At 41.6% G+C, this 19916-nt stretch overlaps 2 protein-coding genes across 2 annotated transcripts; both read right to left on the reverse strand.

Moving 5' to 3' along the window:
* Positions 1-25: 25 nt before the first annotated feature.
* Positions 26-16273, reverse strand: LOC110983511 (uncharacterized). The gene is made up of 4 exons (XM_022242815.2): positions 16155-16273; positions 7533-7623; positions 3604-3690; positions 26-2847 (listed from the first exon to the last, which is right to left on the reverse strand). The coding sequence occupies exons 1-4, from the start codon at positions 16248-16250 to the stop codon at positions 2624-2626; spliced, it is 498 nt and encodes a 165-aa protein (XP_022098507.2). The 5' UTR covers positions 16251-16273; the 3' UTR covers positions 26-2623.
* Positions 16274-16824: 551 nt separating this feature from the next.
* On the reverse strand, positions 16825-19786 carry LOC110983503 (histamine H2 receptor-like). Its single transcript, XM_087142406.1, has 2 exons — positions 19671-19786; positions 16825-19104 (listed from the first exon to the last, which is right to left on the reverse strand). The coding sequence occupies exon 2, from the start codon at positions 19071-19073 to the stop codon at positions 18198-18200; it is 876 nt and encodes a 291-aa protein (XP_086998532.1). The 5' UTR covers positions 19074-19104; positions 19671-19786; the 3' UTR covers positions 16825-18197.
* Positions 19787-19916: the final 130 nt, after the last annotated feature.

Here is a 19916-nt window from a genome sequence, read left to right on the forward strand (position 1 = left end):
GATAGTTTGAAACAAGGGGCGACACTACAAGCAGGAAACTTCTCACAATATCGTTGCAGTATCTTTATACTTTATTTGGAATTGCCAACAATTCTCCGCATCAATCCGAGAAGCTTGTAAATCCTAATAACCCCAAAGCCAACATTTACACTCTAAATGGAAAACTCAGGACATTCAAACAGAGTTTGTGCATGTCATGTTTTAAAGTGCTAGCATATTGCACCCTTATAGCTTTTTGATACCTGCAACCTTGGGAGCTTACCGCACGTTACTTAGCTATGGGCAATTTTATGCAAACCGAGCAAAAATCAATATACATCCCAAGATCTGTTGTATAGGAGCTAACGCTTGAAGAAAATGTATCACTGTTAATACAACAGCGTTAAAACATTAATTTGTTGAAATTAGAATCTGGTATAAGGAAATAGCCTTAATTAACAATAAGTCAGTTCGTAATTATTACGAAATGCACATGCGTGAATGAACTTTTGCAAAGGTCATTTGTACATAAAATGAATTGATTTTGAGTGTGTCACGAATAGATTGCTGTACATGCGACGATCGTTTAAGTAATTGTTGAAATACGGAAGATGATGGACTTAGGGAAGAATCAAGAACAGAATGAACACTTATGGTAACCTTCAATCCCGTACAGTCATTTAACAAATAACACCTAACAGTGTCCCAAAATAATTTAACTTTTCTATCACGATTTAGCAGTGAAAAAATCGAAGCACTTTCTTAGACAACAAAATTTTGCTGACCAGCCTCATAGGGTTTGTGTACTGGGTGACAAGTGACAGTATGTGAACTCATTCCAGGAAATCTTTACCGAAAGCAGTGTCTTTAAGATACAGTGAAACTGAAAATACGTACGAGTTTAAACTATCAGGTAATTTCATACAAATTAAGGTTGATTAAGTGTTGATTAATCCAAGTACAGCATGGGATATGTTGTTATTTCTCAAAACGCTTTCAATCGGGCCACAGTCCACAGACAAATTTCATCCACTGACAGATCTTGTTCACCATTCACCCATGGTAAAAAAAAATTAACCAACACTTGAACAGAATTGAACAAAATCGAATGTCTAGCTGAATTGCACACTTAACAAACGAACGTCACAGAAGGGCACCTACTCCGGACGCACGGTGAAGCGATTGGTGTCATGTACAAATGAACTTTGCCCTACTTTCCAGTGCAACGTACATGCGGTAATTACGAACTAGCTTATTAACTAATGTCAGTGCATTATTAGAGTAAATATACGAGGGCGGCTGCAGCCACGTGTGTCTGAGCTAAAGGGTTATTATAATAAGTGCACCACCAACAGTTACCAGTATAATACCATTTTAGAAGCTGAAGCATAAATTACATGCCGCCATACGAAAACCAGAGAGCCGTACGAGGGGTATAAACATTCCCGACGTAGCAGCTGCGTATTTCCTATCTTTTTGGTGTTATAATGATGCTGTGATTTTGCAAACATGTTTAGGGTGAACATTAAATACTGCATACGAAATGTTGACATCAGAATGACTGGTGTTTATTTGATGGTTGTGTGCTTATTATTTCATTCAGTATATTTTAACAGAAAGTTTATATTTTCCTTTTTTTTACAAATGGGATAAAAGGACAAACAATGACTGCATGGAGTTGATAAGCACGGTAATTGAACACCTTCTGGTTTTTACATACTCTGGTTTTGGTGCCGACTTTCAATTTACAAAACGTATTTTAAACCATATTCTTGGTATTATGCACAATAACTTTTCTTTAGCATGTAACTTTCAAAGGAGTACTACATTGCAACCCTTTGCAACCAATGAGAAGTACCAAATACAACCAATTTAGAGAAAGTGACAACAATAAACTGCATCACAAATTAATCTGTAAAGGTGTTCAGGTGCAACCCTAATCATAGCAAAAAGTAACACCTCCTAATCAAATGAGTCCTTACAGGGTAGCTGTATTCAATTTGTTTTAATAAAAAACTCTTCAAAATGCAGTGTCTCAGTTCACCTTGTTTGAAAATTTGTTTCAAAGGCCATTTTACTGTCATTTTGCTTTGTGCTAATGACAATTTCCATATTCATATGCACGTGCTAAAAGGAAACCTGCTGCAGCGAAGGGGAATTGTGCAACCAAACCGTACAGTGTTTCAGCCACACACGTACAGAAGGCCTTACGGCCGGGGTTGTCAAAATCATCGCTCAACGCCTTGATCGAGTCTCGTATGACAGAATTTTCTCTTCTTTGCTTATTCAGAGTTTTTTTATGTGCGTAGCTATATGTCAGAACTAGCCCCTTTCTCAGCAATGTTTCAGCAAGTGAATACTAGGTTCACAATTTCAGCAGAAAAACTCTAGCAATAAACTATGCCTTCTCTGGATGGCATTTCAGCATCAGTGCCGGCAGTTGTCTAGGAAAGCTTGGATAATTTGAAGTGTTTAACAAAGTTCTGGTTCATTGCGTTCGACCAAATAGAAGTGTAAAAGAGTTCTCATACACTGAAGAAGTGAACAACGTTTGCAGGAAAACTGTGTGTAGGAAAATAAATTGAGACTTAAACAAATCTTCAAAATCGACCACTTGACTTTGAGATACAAGCAACGAGTTGTACTAGGTTGGCTGGCAGTACAGCACTTGCTCACCCAAAGCCTTGTCATGCCCACCAATGAAGCTGGCAATTGTCATAATAAGAATTGGCTCGACGCAGTCAGACGGCACGTCAATTTTGCTGAAGTCATTGTCGAAACAGTAATTTGTTCGCAACTCTGTCCCAAGAAACATGTAATGCGGGGTACGGACTCCAGCGCAAACACGAAATGGCTCACTGAGATCATCTGCAGATGAACAGAAAGGCGTAGGATTATTAAATCTGTTTTGGAGTTCCCCGTTTGAGACATCTGAGCAATTATTAAACATAAGATGGATTTTTAAATACTTGAATACTTAGGGCAAGGGAGCAGGTCCGTTTTCAGGAATTATATCTACCGCCAAGTGTGATGATTACCATGCGTCGGCATCGTTCAGAACTCAATTTTGGCTGCATATAAATCTACTTAACTGTCTAGAGCTAGATGGTGGTCTTCGCTCCATTGCAAGTATTAAGCGAAGACGTGAGACGGTAGACCTAGCCGTAGATCTGGAAGCCAGTATCAGACACGGCCCTTCTACGACTTGTGCATCGGCACTGTGTGGTCAGCGTGCTCGCCGATTTCAAGCAAGCTCGTCAATCTTTTTTTTTTTTGCAACAGCGCCCTCTATTGCCTCACTGTCTTACCATTTGGTCGATCGTTTACTCAGGGCGACAGATTCCAACGAGATCGATACTGAACAGTGATAGCAGGCTATAGATACTAAGGTATGTCTGTTGTTAGCTTATAAGCTGGTCTAGTCCCATGTCTTTGAAAATGCAGTAACGTTGAAATTTGGTATCCAGGATGGAGGATGCAGGCGATTGTTGGCAAGACAGAGATATCTGCCAAATCTTTTTGTTGAAGAGAGTTTGCTGATAGCTGCCAAGAATTGAACGATGCAGGTTATGGTTATGTAACAAAGTATGTTGTTGATATGACAACAAGCCCACTGTGACTTACTCTGGTTGAAATACACATTCCCGTCTGCGTCTGCCTCTTCATTCTTGCAATGAAAGTTGAAGGGATGCCTGGTATACTCCATCACAACTACGAAAAGAAGAAGAAGAAAAAAACAACCGAGTCAATGTACAGCTTCAAGTCCTGACCGAAAGCCTCCCCAATTATTTCCTTGTTGTGAAAGCTACAACGTTTTATCTACAAACAGTGGCTTGGGCGTTTGCACCATGCCGATCGTACGGTACTACCCAACGCTGCTTTAATATGAACGGGGCAAGCAAAATGTCATATAGGTGTCACGTAAATATATGATAAATCAGGCCGATAAGATGCTTTTAAAGGAGCGTTTTTTTCCTGGAATGAAAAATGAAAAGACCTTAAATGTGGGCAATAAATTAAATAACCTTCAAAACTGATTTTTCGGCAACAAGAAATAGACTGCAGAAGAAGGGGAGTGGGATTGGCGTAGTGCTTCTTTCCTCGCCCTCACCCTCTGGGGTCCGGGTTAGAATACGGCTCAGTCCACATGTGGATTGGGGTTTCAGTCCCTACCTGAGTCCGTGGGTTTTCCCCGAAACTTACATCCCAAAACATTCATCCCACCTGTAAAACTGAATATTTCTTCATTGTCTTCTTCACTCATCCTGTAATTGGCGCTAAAATGCGCTGCTGGATGATCAGAAATAAACAATAGACGGTGGTTGGGAAGGAGGCACCATCCAGGATTCCAAACACGGACATCGTCATCCTTATCCACTATGGCACTCAAGAAAGCTAGACCACGCTCTTTTTTTCCTCATTTGTGCCTACCACCCCTCACAATATTTTGAAGCTATTACGTAAATTATGTGCCTCTCTGTACATTATAAAGAAACTTTGAACGTCGTTCTAAGAAACCTGCGTAGCTGCAGTGACATTTTCTTTAGATACACTTTGTCTCAGCTTCGTACTCTTCTTCGGTGTATGTCAACGCTTTCCTTTGGTTAATGCATTAGAATGCACACTTTTTAAACACTCAAACTTATTTCTACTTTCTTAAGAGACACACGAGAGCGCTATTCCTGTGATGTCACCCAGGGAAAAAACAGTTCAGTGCATGTAAGTTTTTCTGTTCAATTGCGAACCAAGAAGTGACCCACTTAAAACATTCTTAGAAAGAGATTGATGCTCGCTAATTACTCACACAACAATAAATCAGCAAAGAAGAGAAGATTTAGTCAAACGAAACCTACAAAATTGCAGGATTTTTGTGCCCAAGTCGAACAGATGTAACGGCAGCACTGAAGACTGCAGTATGTTGTCCCCCGTAGAAGTCATCCAATTATATTTCTGTCGAAGAGTTTGGGAACTGTTAGTCACAGAAACCAATCGATATGCCAACCAAACTTTAACTGCAGATGACGGCAACCACAGTCAGGCTACGTGGACTCCTACAAACGTGCCCGGAATGATGGTCTTCATCGCCCTAATTCTTCGCATGGACATCAACCAAATGCCTAGATATGCCATGCACTGGTCCAGATCTGAATTTCTGCAAAGTGCCCTCTTTTCTTCCACCACGGCTCGTTACCGATTCACAGCTATCCTTCGTTTTTTTTTTGTTTTTTTTTGTTTGGTTGGTTTTTTTTTACCTTGCCAATAACAGAGCTCATCGATCAGACAACTCAACCCACGACAAACTGTCCAAAGTATTGTCATCCTTCCTTCTGATCTATCGGCCCGGAAAAAACCTCTCGCCGGACGAGACGTTGGTGAAATTCAAGGGCCGACTCGGTTTCAAGCAATACATGCCGCGAAAAGCTGCACAATGGGGACTGAAATGCTTATCTCTAAATGAGTCAGCAACCGGCTGCACTTGTACCTGGAACTTGTTCACAGGGGCAACAGTCAAATGACTGCAAAGTCAACCCTGTGCTGCCTCTACTGAAAAACACCACCCGTCTAACCTCCCTGCACAGGGGAAGATAGTGGTGGACCTTGTCAAAGGATTGGAACCTAAGGGATATTGCATCTACATGGACAATTGGTTCAACAGCCCGGCTCTAGTCTCCAAGTTAGTAGGATTTGGAGCTTGTGGAACAGTTCGGTACAACACTAAAGGCATCCCAAATGCGGCAAACCCCCAAAAATATCGCATGAAAAGAGGATATCCGCCCAAATTTTACGAGAAAACATACCAATTATGTGTCATGGCAGGACGCTAAGCGTGTATCTTTTTTTGAAGCCTGCACCAGTAAACAGATTCGCTGCAAAAACAGTTCGACTGGATATCGTGACGTTCCACGACCTTGGATAGTCAGCGACTATAATCAGTTCATGGGGAGAAGTGACCTGGCCGGACAAATGTGCAGCTACATGTATTTCACCCACCACCACAGATCGCTAAAATGGTAGAAAAGAGTATTTTTCACCATCCTGGACATCTGTCTGCTGAATGCTACCATCGTGTACAACAGCATTGCCACAAACACTCGCTTGTCCCGTATGGATTTCTGGGTCAAAATAATAGAGGGACTTCTCTACACCTGGAAGTACAAATAACCACAGCATCCCAGACATCCATCATGTTGTTCCAGCGCTCTAGATCATCAACATTATCCCGGGCGGAGTGTCAAGAAACAAGACTGTGTTTTGTGCAGCACCAAGGCAAAGCGACGCCAGACTCGTATGATCTGCAAAAACTGTAGACAGGCAATTTGGGTTACACTCTGCTTTGAGAAATGTCATAGCAAATGATGTATCATTGAACAAACTAATGTGGACCCCGTCCCCCGGTTCAACGTTGACCAAGACCGAATGCACCGCCCACCAACACTGAAACGGGGGGGGGGAGAGAATGGTGGGTGAGCTGGGTACCAGACAAATAGTAATCAAATCAATCCTAAATGATCAACCTGTGCTGGAAAAACAATAATGCAATGTCTAAGTGGATGAAGTACACATTGTCAACTACTGCAAGGAAAATGCATCTCTCATTGCAGTGGTCCTATGTACATAATGATGTCACACTTTGCTCACATGTACACTTTCCTATGGAGCCACGTTCCACTGAGCACAACAGGAAAGCAAACGACGTGTAAACAGGAAGTGACATCATCAGTACGTAGGCCCTTCACTAGAAAACAAGGTTTCACAAATTAGTCAAACGAGAGCGCTTTAAACAGAAACTTGCACAAAAATGCTTTGATAAAGATCTTGTCACGACTGTGTTCTGAGTGTGGTTACCAAGGCATAATGCATAGTGAAAGTGTTAAGCATGACAAACGCACACACAAACGTTGGAGAAATGGGTGAGCGAAACGGTTCTTTTCTCACATTCAACCTTTGCTGCCCAGAGACAAATCCCCTTGTACTGTGGAATCTCAGATTGCTACCCAGGATATATCTGATATATATATATATTTCAACCTATAACTGCTTCTATTTCATCTCTTGAATTTGCTTCTACTCTTCTGCTACAATGCATACGGTGTCTTTGAGGAATCCTTGTTTCATTTCATTACCAGAAATAGTTCATAATAACATCCATTGAAACAGTGCAGTCAACTCAGATCATTGTCCAATTTTCTGCTTGTTATTCACCATAGGGCCAAATAGTTACTTGCAAAGGAAACCTAGTTTTATCAGAAAAAATAATAACTGTGGCAGATAATGTGCACTTGTTTGTAAATGTTTACGTATATGTGAATGACACTTCTACAAACTCCAATTGGTTTGTTCCTGAGGAACGCTTTGTAAACAAGCAAACAAACAAACAAACAAACAAAGCGAACGATGAAAATAATTCTGCAATGTGACCAACACTTTTCGTTCCGGTTTGTTTGCATTCTGTGCTTCACTAGTTTGCCTTTTGGAGGGAACAATGAAGGCTTTGTGCTTGATAGATCTCTCCAATGTCCTCTAGGTAAGGGGCACGAAACTTAGATACTTACCAAGATAACTTTTCCCCAAAACTCGAAATTCTATGCATTTGGCACATGAGGTCCCAGCATCGTTACACGTGAAGTTTACCGCAACAAAGCCCTTCAAAATAAATTGAAAAGGTTTTCTGTGTTTAATTCATTAAGGTTTCCACACTTGTCTGAACTTCCCTTAGAATTATTTATTTGTTAGAGCATTAAAAGCAGTAGATACTGAGTATCAATCTGATGTGGTCCCGCAATTTGCTTTATGGGGTAACTCCGCCGCTGGGTGAATAATGATTGTGTATTAAATACATGTAGTGTGATTGACAAACTTTTCGACGGGGACTCGATGGATGAGTGCTACTCTCCACATGTAAACAGGGCCTTATGTCATTATATTGGATAAGATAATATGGGCAAACAAGGAAAACCTGGGTTGGTTCAAGATCCTTCATCAGATTTTGCCCATTTTGGTTTATGGAAAGGACTTCAAAAGTCATTTCCATCCTCAGAAAAATCCTGGTGCCGTAACCCCCTGCTTAAGGCTGTGGCTATCAGTGTTATCAATGGAAACACACACAAACCGTCTGTGCTGTATATCATTAACTGTAAGAGGGAAACTATCAAGATAAGATTATAACTTTTCACAACAAACTTGGCCCCATAACACGGTATATCTTTAAAAGTCGTAACTATAAATTTCTTTCATCGTCCGTTGAAACGAAACCAGCAAACAGTTCTTACAGTTCTTAATATTTGCCTCGCATGAACAGTGCACAAAGTGAATAGATACTGTTGCATTCCCTAAACATCGGGTCAATGGTAGCATGGACTTTTACTAGAGTGTCTACTGAATGTCATATTGGGTGTCAACAATTAATTAAAAAGTGAACAGAATACGGCGGGTTTGAGTGACAGTTAAACTGTATGGTTGGTTTATTGCTCTCACTTCTCTTCATCAAAGTTCAATGTGGGTTTGAAAAAGGTGTACCCATATTACAACACATGAAAGCAATGTTATAGAGGGGCGAAGTTGTATGTTAGTGTATATAACGATGCAACTGAACTATGGCTTGGCAGGACCATTGGAAATACAGGTCACACGGAGAGGGTACGGTACGAGTGTATCGCAACTACAATCCTGGACAAAACAGTTGGAACACCTTGTGGGAAGCGCGTTGCAAAGATCCTTCTCTCCACCATTCAATCTTGCGTTTATTTATTGGACCAAGATTCGGCCCAACTTACCCAGTGAGAAGCAACATTGACACGGGGCGAGGGGGAGGCATGTTCCAAGGAGATTTGTCCAGGATTGTCTCTAAAACTTCCGCCTTATCCTAATCCGGTACGTAAGTGTGACGTAACTTCAGTTTTAACCATGCCCACTGTACACGTACATGTACACTGCACATAGCGTTACATGCATTGATCTCCGGTATATAGACTGGATATGACATTGCGTCCAAAACGCGTCCCGCGTATGCGTATCTTCAGGAGGGTAAATGACGAGCGTTGCGAATTTCGTTGCGTCTACTTTCAAAATGGAGTTTTTCAAAACCGGTTGAGGTTTTTGTACTCCATCCAATCGTCAATTTTTTAAGAAAAACTGAATTCCGCACCTGGAATGGAAAAATTTGGAAAGAATAATGGTTGAGGTGTACGCAGCAGTGAATTACCGGAAATCAAGTCAAGTCAGGGTTTGAGCCCAGCTTTTAAAGCTGATTAATATATGAATGAATTTTATTTCCCTTTTTTCACCAGAAATTCAAAATTGTGGCCAGAAGATCAGTTTTCGTTCCAATGAGATGCGGGTTAAGCCGCAAAAATTGTTTTTTATTCGCCTTTCCCCAAAGATGCTCCTTAAATAGTAGTAAGACTATGCGCTCAACTCTTAAGGTAGCCGCCCGCCTCTATCCAAAACGGGCCCGCAATTTTGGGGCTTTTTGTACAAGAAGTATCCGGACCTGGAAACTACCAGTCCAAAGTTCTTATTGTAAAGAAAAAAAAAACCGAGGGATCACAAATTACTAATGAGCTTGGGTGAAGAAATCCAAGCATTCGGTGAAATGCGTCCGACTGTGCTTCTCCCACATGAATTTGAAATAGCGCCCTCAAGTTTTGTGTTACATATTACATAGGTGTCCAGTCTTGTGTGTGCGACATTCAGGAACTAAATAGTAAAACTGCATATTTTGTGAGATTACGATCACTTTGACATCTTCTTGTTTGTCAGTTGTGTTTGCCGAATTCACTTTTTTGGGGGAGGGGTCTGGTTTTATGCCCTCAACCCCCCCAGGAGGCGTTAATGAACTACCCATGCAAACCTGTTTGAAATAACAGGTACATTTTGGAGGTAGCCTATTGAGTTTGAAAAGGGAGCTACTATGCCATTTTTGTAACTCCGAATTCTGATATTGAACTTATGGCCAACGAGGCACGGATTAATTAAGATAAAAACATTAAGTTTCAGTCAGCCTGATCCGAATTTGGGTTAACATGTGTGTGGGGGGGGACAGGATGGCCTAGGCGTCTTTTCAGGCGACAATGGGGTAAAACCCAAAGCTAATACTGATTTGACATCCGTTGCAATCTCGATGTCGTTTTCTGTTCTTGACATTCCAGCTACTTGGGATTGTTGCTTTCTTCGTTTTCATTTCCTTATTTTCCTGTTTGTATTTTTCGGGCAGACCTTTCTGACTAGAGTAAGTGATAGATCAAACATTCACATTTAAGAAAAGGAGCCGCAGATGCAACGCATTTGTGGCAATTTTGGGGGTAACCCAAGAAGATATGGGACATATTTTTGTGAGAATTTTTTTTCTGTGAAAACATTAAATCACTCTGCAGTTGAAAACCAACGAAATTTGTTGTTATAAAAAATGAAAATGTATTTCCTTCAATAAAATAGGAAGGCGAGTGCCGCCCGACTGTGCCACCCCTGGATCTCAGCTTACTACTGAATCTCCGATAATAAACATTATACGCCTGAGAGCTTTTATACTGAGATCACTGAGAACAAATGGACCCAAGACAGTTGGGATCGGTTTCACTGTCCAAAAAATAGGAAATGAATGAAAATAAATCATCATCAACCCTGTAGCCCACTGTATTCAAACCTAGCAAATTACCTTGTGGGTTCTGCGCCCATGGACATGAAAAAAATGTGGTGAGGGAAAAATCCAAAAGTTATGCGGTGTTGACCAAGCATTCAGGCGCACGGACTCCTGAAATTCGCTACGAATCGCAGTTACCGGCTTCCATATAGGACTCTTCTGGGATCTCGGGGTTCCCGGCCCAACGCACTTCCTCCCTGCCCATCCATTTAACCCCCAAAGGGGTTCGAGCGACCATGCAAGGGAGGAAACGAGACAAGCCCCTAAGCCCTGGCCGCCGAGTGGGCCATAACGTCTCGAACCTGTACTAAGGCGCTCACCTGGACTTCGCGGACAGTGCCAGCCGCAGAGCTTACCCGTTAGGCTAAGGTACTGCTGGTATTTGACGGGAGTGAATTGTAGTCTCTTATAGCTACTGACTGACTGCAAGCGTCGAGAAAATAAAAAAATCATTTCTGGGATTCGAACCCACCGTCTAACGATCTGATAACCGTGAGCTTAACCACTCGGCCATCTCAGAGATACTGCTTTTTGCTGTTCACATTAATTAAGAAGATAACAAAGTCATTCAACTTACTGCACAGAATGTTGCTGTGTAAATACTGAGTGGTTGAAACCAGATATCGTATAGCGCCGAAGGCGCCACTTTGCGGCGCTATACGATCTTTGATTGACACGTTATCCGCCCTGAGCCGAAGTGCACCCTCATCGGCGAAAGAAAGACAGGTGGCAATAAGTTTTCCAACCGGGTTCTAACACGCGTTCGGCGTGCACGTATAATTAAAAATTGTTGCGTTTACTCAGCGTGCTCCACGTAAACGTGCATAAACTTGCCAACCTATGCGGGGAGTCAGCACTAAAGGACTGTCGATTTCATTTCCAAACACACCCTCTTTTATTCATGCTCGGAGCGGATATAATGGAGATCAAGGGGTTACATGCACTGATTGCCATTTGTAAGGAGCCATTGAACCCGGAGTTAACGCACACCTTCTGCGATCGTCCAATGGGAGCCTGCAAGTCGTGATGCGTCCACCTTTGTGACGAAGTCACTTACGAACGGGATAGGGAGCGTGTACATCCCGCTCTTTAAAAATGCTGCACACGTGATAACAACTGCATCGGTACACTACCTCAACTCTAAAAAGGTTACATCCTTTTTCATTAAATTTTTCAGGGTTCCCCGTGGCAATGTTCCATCTAAAACCCAATCAGAAATGAAAAGAGGTCGGACAGAATTTCGTACTCATTATGTAGCCATATAGCCCTTCAGACCGAATAAAAAACTTCATTAAAGAGAGATGTGTGCTGAAATTCTGCGGTGCACCGTTCACGATGCGCCTACCTCATCCAATTTTCAATGGCCAACTTGCCTCTTGTTGTTCATATTTGAGAACAGCAATCGCATTCGTGCAAATTGACTATGGACCCTTCCACTGAAAATAATCCTGTACCGATGAGTGATCATAACCCATAGCTCCTGTTTCACTAAATATTAAATCACTATGTATTTCTATATACTTTCGGGGGGGGGGCATGCTCCTGGCAGGACATATTACCACACCTTGTCTATGATAGTCATTATTTATTCCTTTCCATAACCATGTAGTGCTTACTGCATCACACGGCAGCGCCTGAAACGGCCACGCGGCAAATCCCAGCCCTCGGCCTTCCAGGTAACACAGACCCACACTCATGACACCCACTGTCCACTCAGAAACCCAGACAATCCTGGACAAAATAGTTAGAACACCTTGTGGGAAGCGCGTTGCAAAGATCCCCTCTCCCCATTCAATGTTGCGTTCATTTATTGGACCAAGATTCGGCCCAACTTACCCAACGAGAAGCAACACTGACAGGGGGCGAGGGGGAGGCATGTCCCAACGAGATTTGTCCAGGATTGTAGGCTACACTCATTGGGCCGTGGTGGGAGCTGCCTGCCCCGGGCATGCCCCAGTGCTGTTCCTATCGCACTGCCGCTTAGACCGCAATTCGATGGGTGCAATGATTGAATCGCCGAACTATCCACTATTGGCTCAGCTTAGAGACGGGGAGGACTGGGGCTAGTTTGCAGGACAAGGGTGGCGAGGGACCCGGGGGTGTCTCGCCCGAAAATCCGTTCGGATGTGGTGGTGAGGGGCAGCTACGACTCTCACTAGCACCCTGAGCTAATTAGCATCGCTCTCGCTAGCTGGGAATTCATACTGTTTCACCATACAAATGGGTTCTCGTAATTACCGCAAAATTCTCGAAAAGGGTCCAACCGCTACAGTTTTGATCCCGTAATAAGGGTTTGGTCAGAGCACCTGACCGACGAGCTGAAGAGCAAATCTACAGGCGAACACGCGATCACACCAGAGTACAGCATGAATAACTTCGTGCAAAATTAGCGTCTCTGTTATATTTCCATAATGTATAGCTGGGGTAAAGTAAGAAACCCTCTGAATGGAAGGTACCAGAAAGAAAACTAGGGGGCGCTTGAATTCCAGAGAGATTTACGGGAACAAAACGATACTTTATCCATTTGTCGTTAAGCGTTAGTTGCTCTTATTCAATTGTTCCTTATCGTTTCATTGAATAACTTACTTTCAGCTTTAGGCCGTACTTAATCTTGCAAGTTGTGACGTTTCCATTTCTTAATGATTGTATTCCAATTTTTAAATTTAGGAACACAGTTTTAGAGTAAATAATTGAGAATTTCTTCTTAGTAACGAGGTAAGTGTCGAGTTTAGTGACTTTTGTGGAGTTTCTAGCATCTTCCCTCTGCCTCTGTGCTCATTCTGTGACAATGCACATAGTTAGCCAAAGCTGGAGCTCGAATTCGTCTGCAGGTTCGAACCTTATGTAACACCTTTTGGTCTCATGTACTGGGAGAAACCACTCAAAATGTGGAGATTCTTGATTCGAATGTTTTCTTCCTCACCCATTGGAATTAAAGAATCTATCTCGTTTCTCCTTACCAGATGATCAATCTGATTTCGCAGACCTTCTGGAGAGAGTTGTATAAGTATTTAAATGCAGTAGAATAAATCTAAGCCAGAAATGGGGGGGGGTGTGGATTGGGAAAGGTGGGGGAGTATACCCAGCAAGAAATGAGACCGAGGGGTACCCCCCAACATGTCCAATCCCTATACACATTCCAGACTATTGTTACTTAACACCCCCCCCCAAGATGTCTGAAAGGAATTCCCCAGATTCCTGCGAGACAATGACCAACACAAAGCAGGGGGGGGTTCTCTCCGTCTCATACCTTACTGCATATGGGTGGGGGGGAGAGTGGCGTATCCAGCGGGGTGGGGAGGGGAACAACTTGCCCCCCCCTGACGGATTTTAAACCAAAAACTGTATAGGTGAGCAGGAAAGAAAGTAATCGGTATATTCATTTATCAAACAATACCACCACAACCCGAATAAAACAACACCCGCAAATAAATGCAAGGATGTCGGAACCGTAAGGCTTTTAAAATTTTTTCTCCCTCAACATCATGCTGACTAAGCCTGAAGTCACATTCGCTTTTGAAAGTGAGAGGGGCATGACACCATATGACTCTATATGGAGGTAGATGTTAATGATATCGGTGATTGTCTGCAATATCTATTCAGAATGGCATATTTGCGGCTTTTAAACGTTACTGTCCCTTTTTGGTGTGATACTTTAATGCGTTTTAGTTATCTGATAAATTCTTCACGATCCGCTTAAACTTTTTGCTTAATGCAAAAAAGTAAAAAAGTGGGGGATGATTCAATAGCCCATTCCTCCACCTCAGAAAGTGGAAGGATATACCCCCCATCCCCCGGGATTTACGCCCATGCTTAAATGTCCACGAAGGGTACTTCATTCATTTTCAAAAGACTGATGAAATTCGTGATCTTATCAAATACAGTTACTACAACATTGAAGAGACCCCCCCCGCCAATGACGACTCCACTAATTGCTCCGAGCTATATTTTCCGTTGTGTTCTGCATTGTAAAGCATACAAATTGTTCTTATTGTCAAGAAGAAGCCCCCTGACTCTGTTGTCCTTCAGTATCTTCCATTAAAAAGCTTTCTTTTTCTTGGTCAATGAATGCAATGTGGAGATGCAAATCAAATTGTATCCATACTTCACACAGCTGTCAAAGATCAAAGAAGGCATCCGCGTATCTCACCCCTTTCTTAAGCCTCTGGTTTCAGCTATTATTGTTCCACAAGTTATTGCACAGTTATTCCCTATTTGTATGACAACAGAAATGGTTTCAATTTAGTTAGCCATCATATAATATAAAATTTTGCCACTAACAATTTCTTCTAGTGCGATCAGGCATTAATGTGGTGATCGAGGGACGTGCTTTTTCGTAGCAAAAGACTAACGTATTTTCCCAGGCTATTGGGTTTTGTGGAAACATTGTTTCGTTCTTGTTTGCGTTGAGGTCCAGTGTTTTCTGTCGTGCGAAAATTGAAGGAGGACACATCTTCCCAATACCAGTATCATTTAACATATGCCTGCGTTATCATTATTTTGTCGCCTAAATAATGATTTAAATCCTAAACATGATTGAAATTGACTTGAGAAATGTCTGAATCATTTTGCGTACGAAATCTGACTTGGTGAGCATGATGATTGCAGATGAGATTGAAGAAATCAACATGAACTGAGATTAGAAATGTAGAAATTTTACCTTAAATGCAATATTTATATTGGAGGGCGAATAACTGACAGGAAATAGATTTTTGAGAACCTAACGTATTAACTTATTATTTCAAAGTTGCTGCTTGTACATTTGTTAGCTTCTCACAGAACTAGTATGCATTTTGATTAAAATTTAATGTTACAGAGAACCGTATTCCCCATGGGTTTAAGGTCCCCCGCACTCCTGTGCTAGACAGTGTACCGTATGAGCACTGAACATCAGGAAAGTCAGTTTCCTCCTTGCGCAAGAAGGCTGCCAAAGGCCCCTTTTACTTTGACGCTATTTAATGAATGCCCAACATTCGGTCGGGACTTGCGCATCACATTTTTGGAGTAGGAATACATTAGTTTGCTCAAGAACAGCGGATCAATTACGTTTGTTCTTATATGATGTTATATAAGTTGAATTTATTTCAATTAGAATACAAATCAAATGGAATGAATTGAATTAATCTAAAACCCTTAAACCTGTATTTAATTTCCATTTTGAGAATAGTGTACTTACAAGTGTACGTACAAGAGTTTGAGAAATTATTTTTCCGGGGTTTACAATATTTTTGATCCTGTTCGTAATATATATAATATATATCAGCTCAGGTTCGTTTCAAATTAAGCCTTTATTCTGTTATCTCGTATCTTGGAAGGACGTCCTGGTATTTATATTTATATTATTATTGTATGCAAATTTAAGCCTCGCAGATTCACAACAACAGACCACACTATGCTGGACAATATGATAGACTTCTTTCTTTATATCAGCGTGAAGCGCATGCATATAAAAGAGATTGAATTTGCGTGTCGTTTTGCTCTTTAAAGCTCCTTGCTTAATTTCAACTATTTTTAACTTCAGAAAGTCAATTCTTACCATTTCAGCGCGAGATGGATCGCTTTTTTCATTCCAGTTGGCATGGACTCCACAGACAAACATCAGGAACGCCAACACAATTCTAAAGAAAGCCATAGTGAGACCTGACCACAACTGTAGATAGTACCACAAATGAACAACTCCAGTAAAAGGTAGAACTATGACAAAAGACGTTTGCGTTTTATGTCCAAACTCGTAAAGACGTAAATAGAATATAAAAATAGATAAATGGGCTCATAATGAACGCTGGAAAAATGAGTTCTTTATTTCACCCTGGAATTGGTTGGCATGTAGCGTGCTGATCTTAAACAGATCAATACAATGCGTGGCTAAACGTGAGCATCTCACCCTATACGTACCTCTCAGTGACTGTCCTTGTGTGAGATGTGCGCGCTTTAATCATTTAAATTGCCAATGCTTTTCCCGACAGTCGAGGGCGCTGTTGTTGCAAAAGTAATACTTAATTTGGCCTAAAGACGTCTAACAAAAAGTATAAATTAGGATTATGATAAAAAATAAAAAATATAATGTAAAGTGTAAAGTCACAAAAATACACACTAACAAGGAAAACGCATGTACAGCATACACGTTGTCAAGGAGTGAAACAAAAGTGAAATAAAGCGCTGTCGTCAGAGGGGCGTATCTCTTCAACCTTAGATTCATAGGAAAACACAGTTTGAGAAAAAGTATTGCAAAAGGGAGGAAGGTAACACGATTAACACCGATTCAACCAATATATCTCAGCAAGATTTATTTCGTCGATAAATACGCAGGATCGTGCATGCTTGCTGGACTAATTGTACATGTGCATATAAGTGCATACATGTTGGAACGTTTGTGGAAGTTTATTGGATAAGTCTGTTAATTAATTGGATGGCGACAAAGAAACGTTCAAGCCGTCCCCAAAACATAAAGAGGTTGAAAACGTTCTGTGTATTGTTTCGAAAATTCTGCGTCTTTGTTTCGTCGTTTAGAAGCGCATGTATAAGCCTATTGGAATTATGACGGACACAATAGCAGGGTGCTACTTTATTCAACTCTAAGGCCGTGTCCGAATTACTTGGCAACGGCCAGAAATTACGCACGAGTCTAAAGCAGTGGCCTTGGGCAGTTTCCAATATAGTCGTGTGTAAGTTCCTACGTAGGCAAGTGATTTGGACAAGGCCTAAGACTCGGGGTATATTCCAGCATAATCTTCCCGTTGGGTGCTGAATCACGGGCAAACTTTATTGCCGGCCTACGTGGCTCAAGAGCAAAAATGCTGCTCCGACTGAAAGGCTGGGTGTCCTCAGTGGTAAAGTTGGGGGGGGGGATAGTGCAAACGTGGCGGTGAAAGCAGGAGAAAGGCATGATGAAAACAAAGAACGCACTGGGTTTGATATAAACAAACGTTTAAGACAGATTTAGCACAAATTTTGGTTTCACTAAATACTGACAATAGTTTTAATTACGGGTTTTGCCCTTAGTACACCAACATATCCTTCATAACACCGTGTGCTGTGTTGTCCGAAAGCTCGCAAAAACTTCAAAAATACAAACAATTGAAAAGCTACTCAGGTGGGACTCGAATACACGACCTCCTGCTGAAAGTAATTCTTATACTTAAAACCTTATTTGGAAAAGTAATTAAAACTAGTAATTATTATGTCCCAAATTTTACTAAAAGTACGACAGAAATCATAACAATAATGACATTATCCAAAATGTCTCCCGACGTCAATTCAGAAAAATAAAGATGAATTCAATTTCTATGCTGATTGCTGAAATCCACTGAATGGAATTACTGTTAACTTTGTACATGGATTATTACTTCAACCGAAGAAAACACTCAAGGTATAAAAAAATCTTCCACTTGTCAGCAGCCATGGCTTTGTTTGAAACAGTCCTAGCCTAACTCTTCACAAGTTAAGTTAGTTTACCTTCCCCAGTAATTACATTAGAGCCGATTGTGTCCATGAAGCTAAGGGAAGTAGCGATAATGATGTTAATCTAGGCTCTCTTTGTGACCGGTTAGGACTGCGTGTGTGCACTGTGTCTACTCTCTTACAGATCTCCTTCTGTTTCCTCAGCCGTTTCTTGCCTCCTTCGGCAGCAACATCCGAACAACAACTGATAGAATCCGTCCCGTGCCTCTTTGAAACGCCACCAGTAGATGAAAGGATTCAGAATAGAGTTAATGGTTAATGGAGGGAAAGACCACCACAAGGCAACCGAGAGTGAAATGGTAGGTCCCCCGTGGGCAAAGAGCATGATAAAGACAACACAAAATGGCAACCAACAGAGTGCAGAAGCTACAAATATGACGGTGAAGGTCACCATCAGGTGGCGTGTTTGTCGCAATCGGGTACTGGTCTGTTCTTCTATGTCACTGATTCCCTGGGTGTATGCAAGTGGCGCCCGGTAATGGGCGATCTTACGGAAAACCATCACGTAAAAAATACCAGTCATTACCAGAGTGATGAGAGGAAGAAGGGCTTGGATCAACCAGTTCAGTTTTTTGTCTTGGAGAAACGTTGTAGGTACGAACAACGCAGCAGATACGATCCAAATCAATAGACATGCAAGCACCATGCGAGCAGGTGTTACTACAGCATCATAGCGGGCGGGTGGCATGAGAGACAGTGCAAGCAGACGATTTACGGCTACGGCTAAGATGTTGAGCTGCGCAGTTAAGAAAAAAGCCCTTCCCACGGCTTGCACTGCTTTATCAAATGGATGTGGACGCATATAGATGAAGAGGGTGACGGAGACGGCGATGTCAGCGAGGACGAGGTTGAAGACGAACCCGTGATACTTAACACGAAATTGCTTGGTGGTAGCAAACACAAGCACAACCAGAAGGTTCAAGGCCACTGCAATGACAGACAATACCTGCGCGACAAGGCTGGCATTCCAATACATTGGATTCACGATTTCCATCTTAACTGCAGGACTGCTGAAACTTTTCAACCTGCAAGGTGAAACATGTAACAATATGGGCATGGAATGACGCACGTCAAGCAGAATAACACCCAACACACATTACCAATCTTTTGTCTGCCAGTTGTATCAAAGCATTCGAATATATTAGCCAGTATTGTAAATGTAAAATATAGCACCTTTAAGGCTGTTGTGTGCGAGTAAACTACCCACTCTCGTTCGTTTTGGAAACCTTTGCCTGCATAATTTCAGAGTGCCTCTATGCTTTACATAACAGTCCATAACTAATGGTAACCATGCCAAATCTGAGGATTCCTTTTAGACCAAAATGAAAGGACGTACAATACATTGAATTAGATACTTCCATTACCTGCACAGTGTTACAATTGTACAATTCGGTAGCTTTAGTCTAGGGATGGTGTAGTTTCAGTTAATTGGCTCAGTACATAAAGCCCCAAACCACCATCCCTTCTCAGTAAATCCACCATTCAGTCATAAACCAATTGAGAATTAAAGCAAAGACAAGAAATCGGAAGCTTCCGGATTTGATCAGTTGAGAAATTCTAAAGAAATAGAAGGGAAAACAGAGTCACAAACCTGACTTGAGGATAGGCTTCCACCCTATCAATGCTTCAACTCCGATTATAAGAGCACTAGCAATGCAGCCCAACGGATTTAAACGCTGTACGCATGGTTTAAAGGAACTTTTGTCCACTGTCGTGGACCGTATGGCGAATATTTTTATCTTGCATTTCAATTATTAGCTAATGGCAGTGCACATATTCATGACTTTGATATACTGGTATGGAAATGTAAGGGTTCTGCCGAGCATACATCAAGCTG

This window comes from Acanthaster planci, linkage group LG10 (genome assembly GCF_054643075.1).
Source record: "Acanthaster planci isolate LZ-2023a linkage group LG10, COTS_SCS, whole genome shotgun sequence".
NCBI classification, from domain to species: Eukaryota; Metazoa; Echinodermata; class Asteroidea; order Valvatida; family Acanthasteridae; genus Acanthaster; species Acanthaster planci.

Excerpts from the sequence above, each read along its gene's own strand:
- LOC110983511 (XM_022242815.2), bottom strand. The coding sequence starts at position 16,250 with ATGGCTTTCTTTAGAATTGTGTTGGCGTTCCTGATGTTTGTCTGTGGA. Across the intron at positions 7,624-16,154 it reads ATCCATCTCGCGCTGAAATG|GGCTTTGTTGCGGTAAACTT; the intron begins GTAAGAATTGAC and ends TTTATTTTGAAG. Across the intron at positions 2,848-3,603 it reads GAATGTGTATTTCAACCAGA|ATGATCTCAGTGAGCCATTT; the intron begins GTAAGTCACAGT and ends GTTCATCTGCAG.
- LOC110983503 (XM_087142406.1), bottom strand. The coding sequence starts at position 19,073 with ATGGAAATCGTGAATCCAATGTATTGGAATGCCAGCCTTGTCGCGCAG.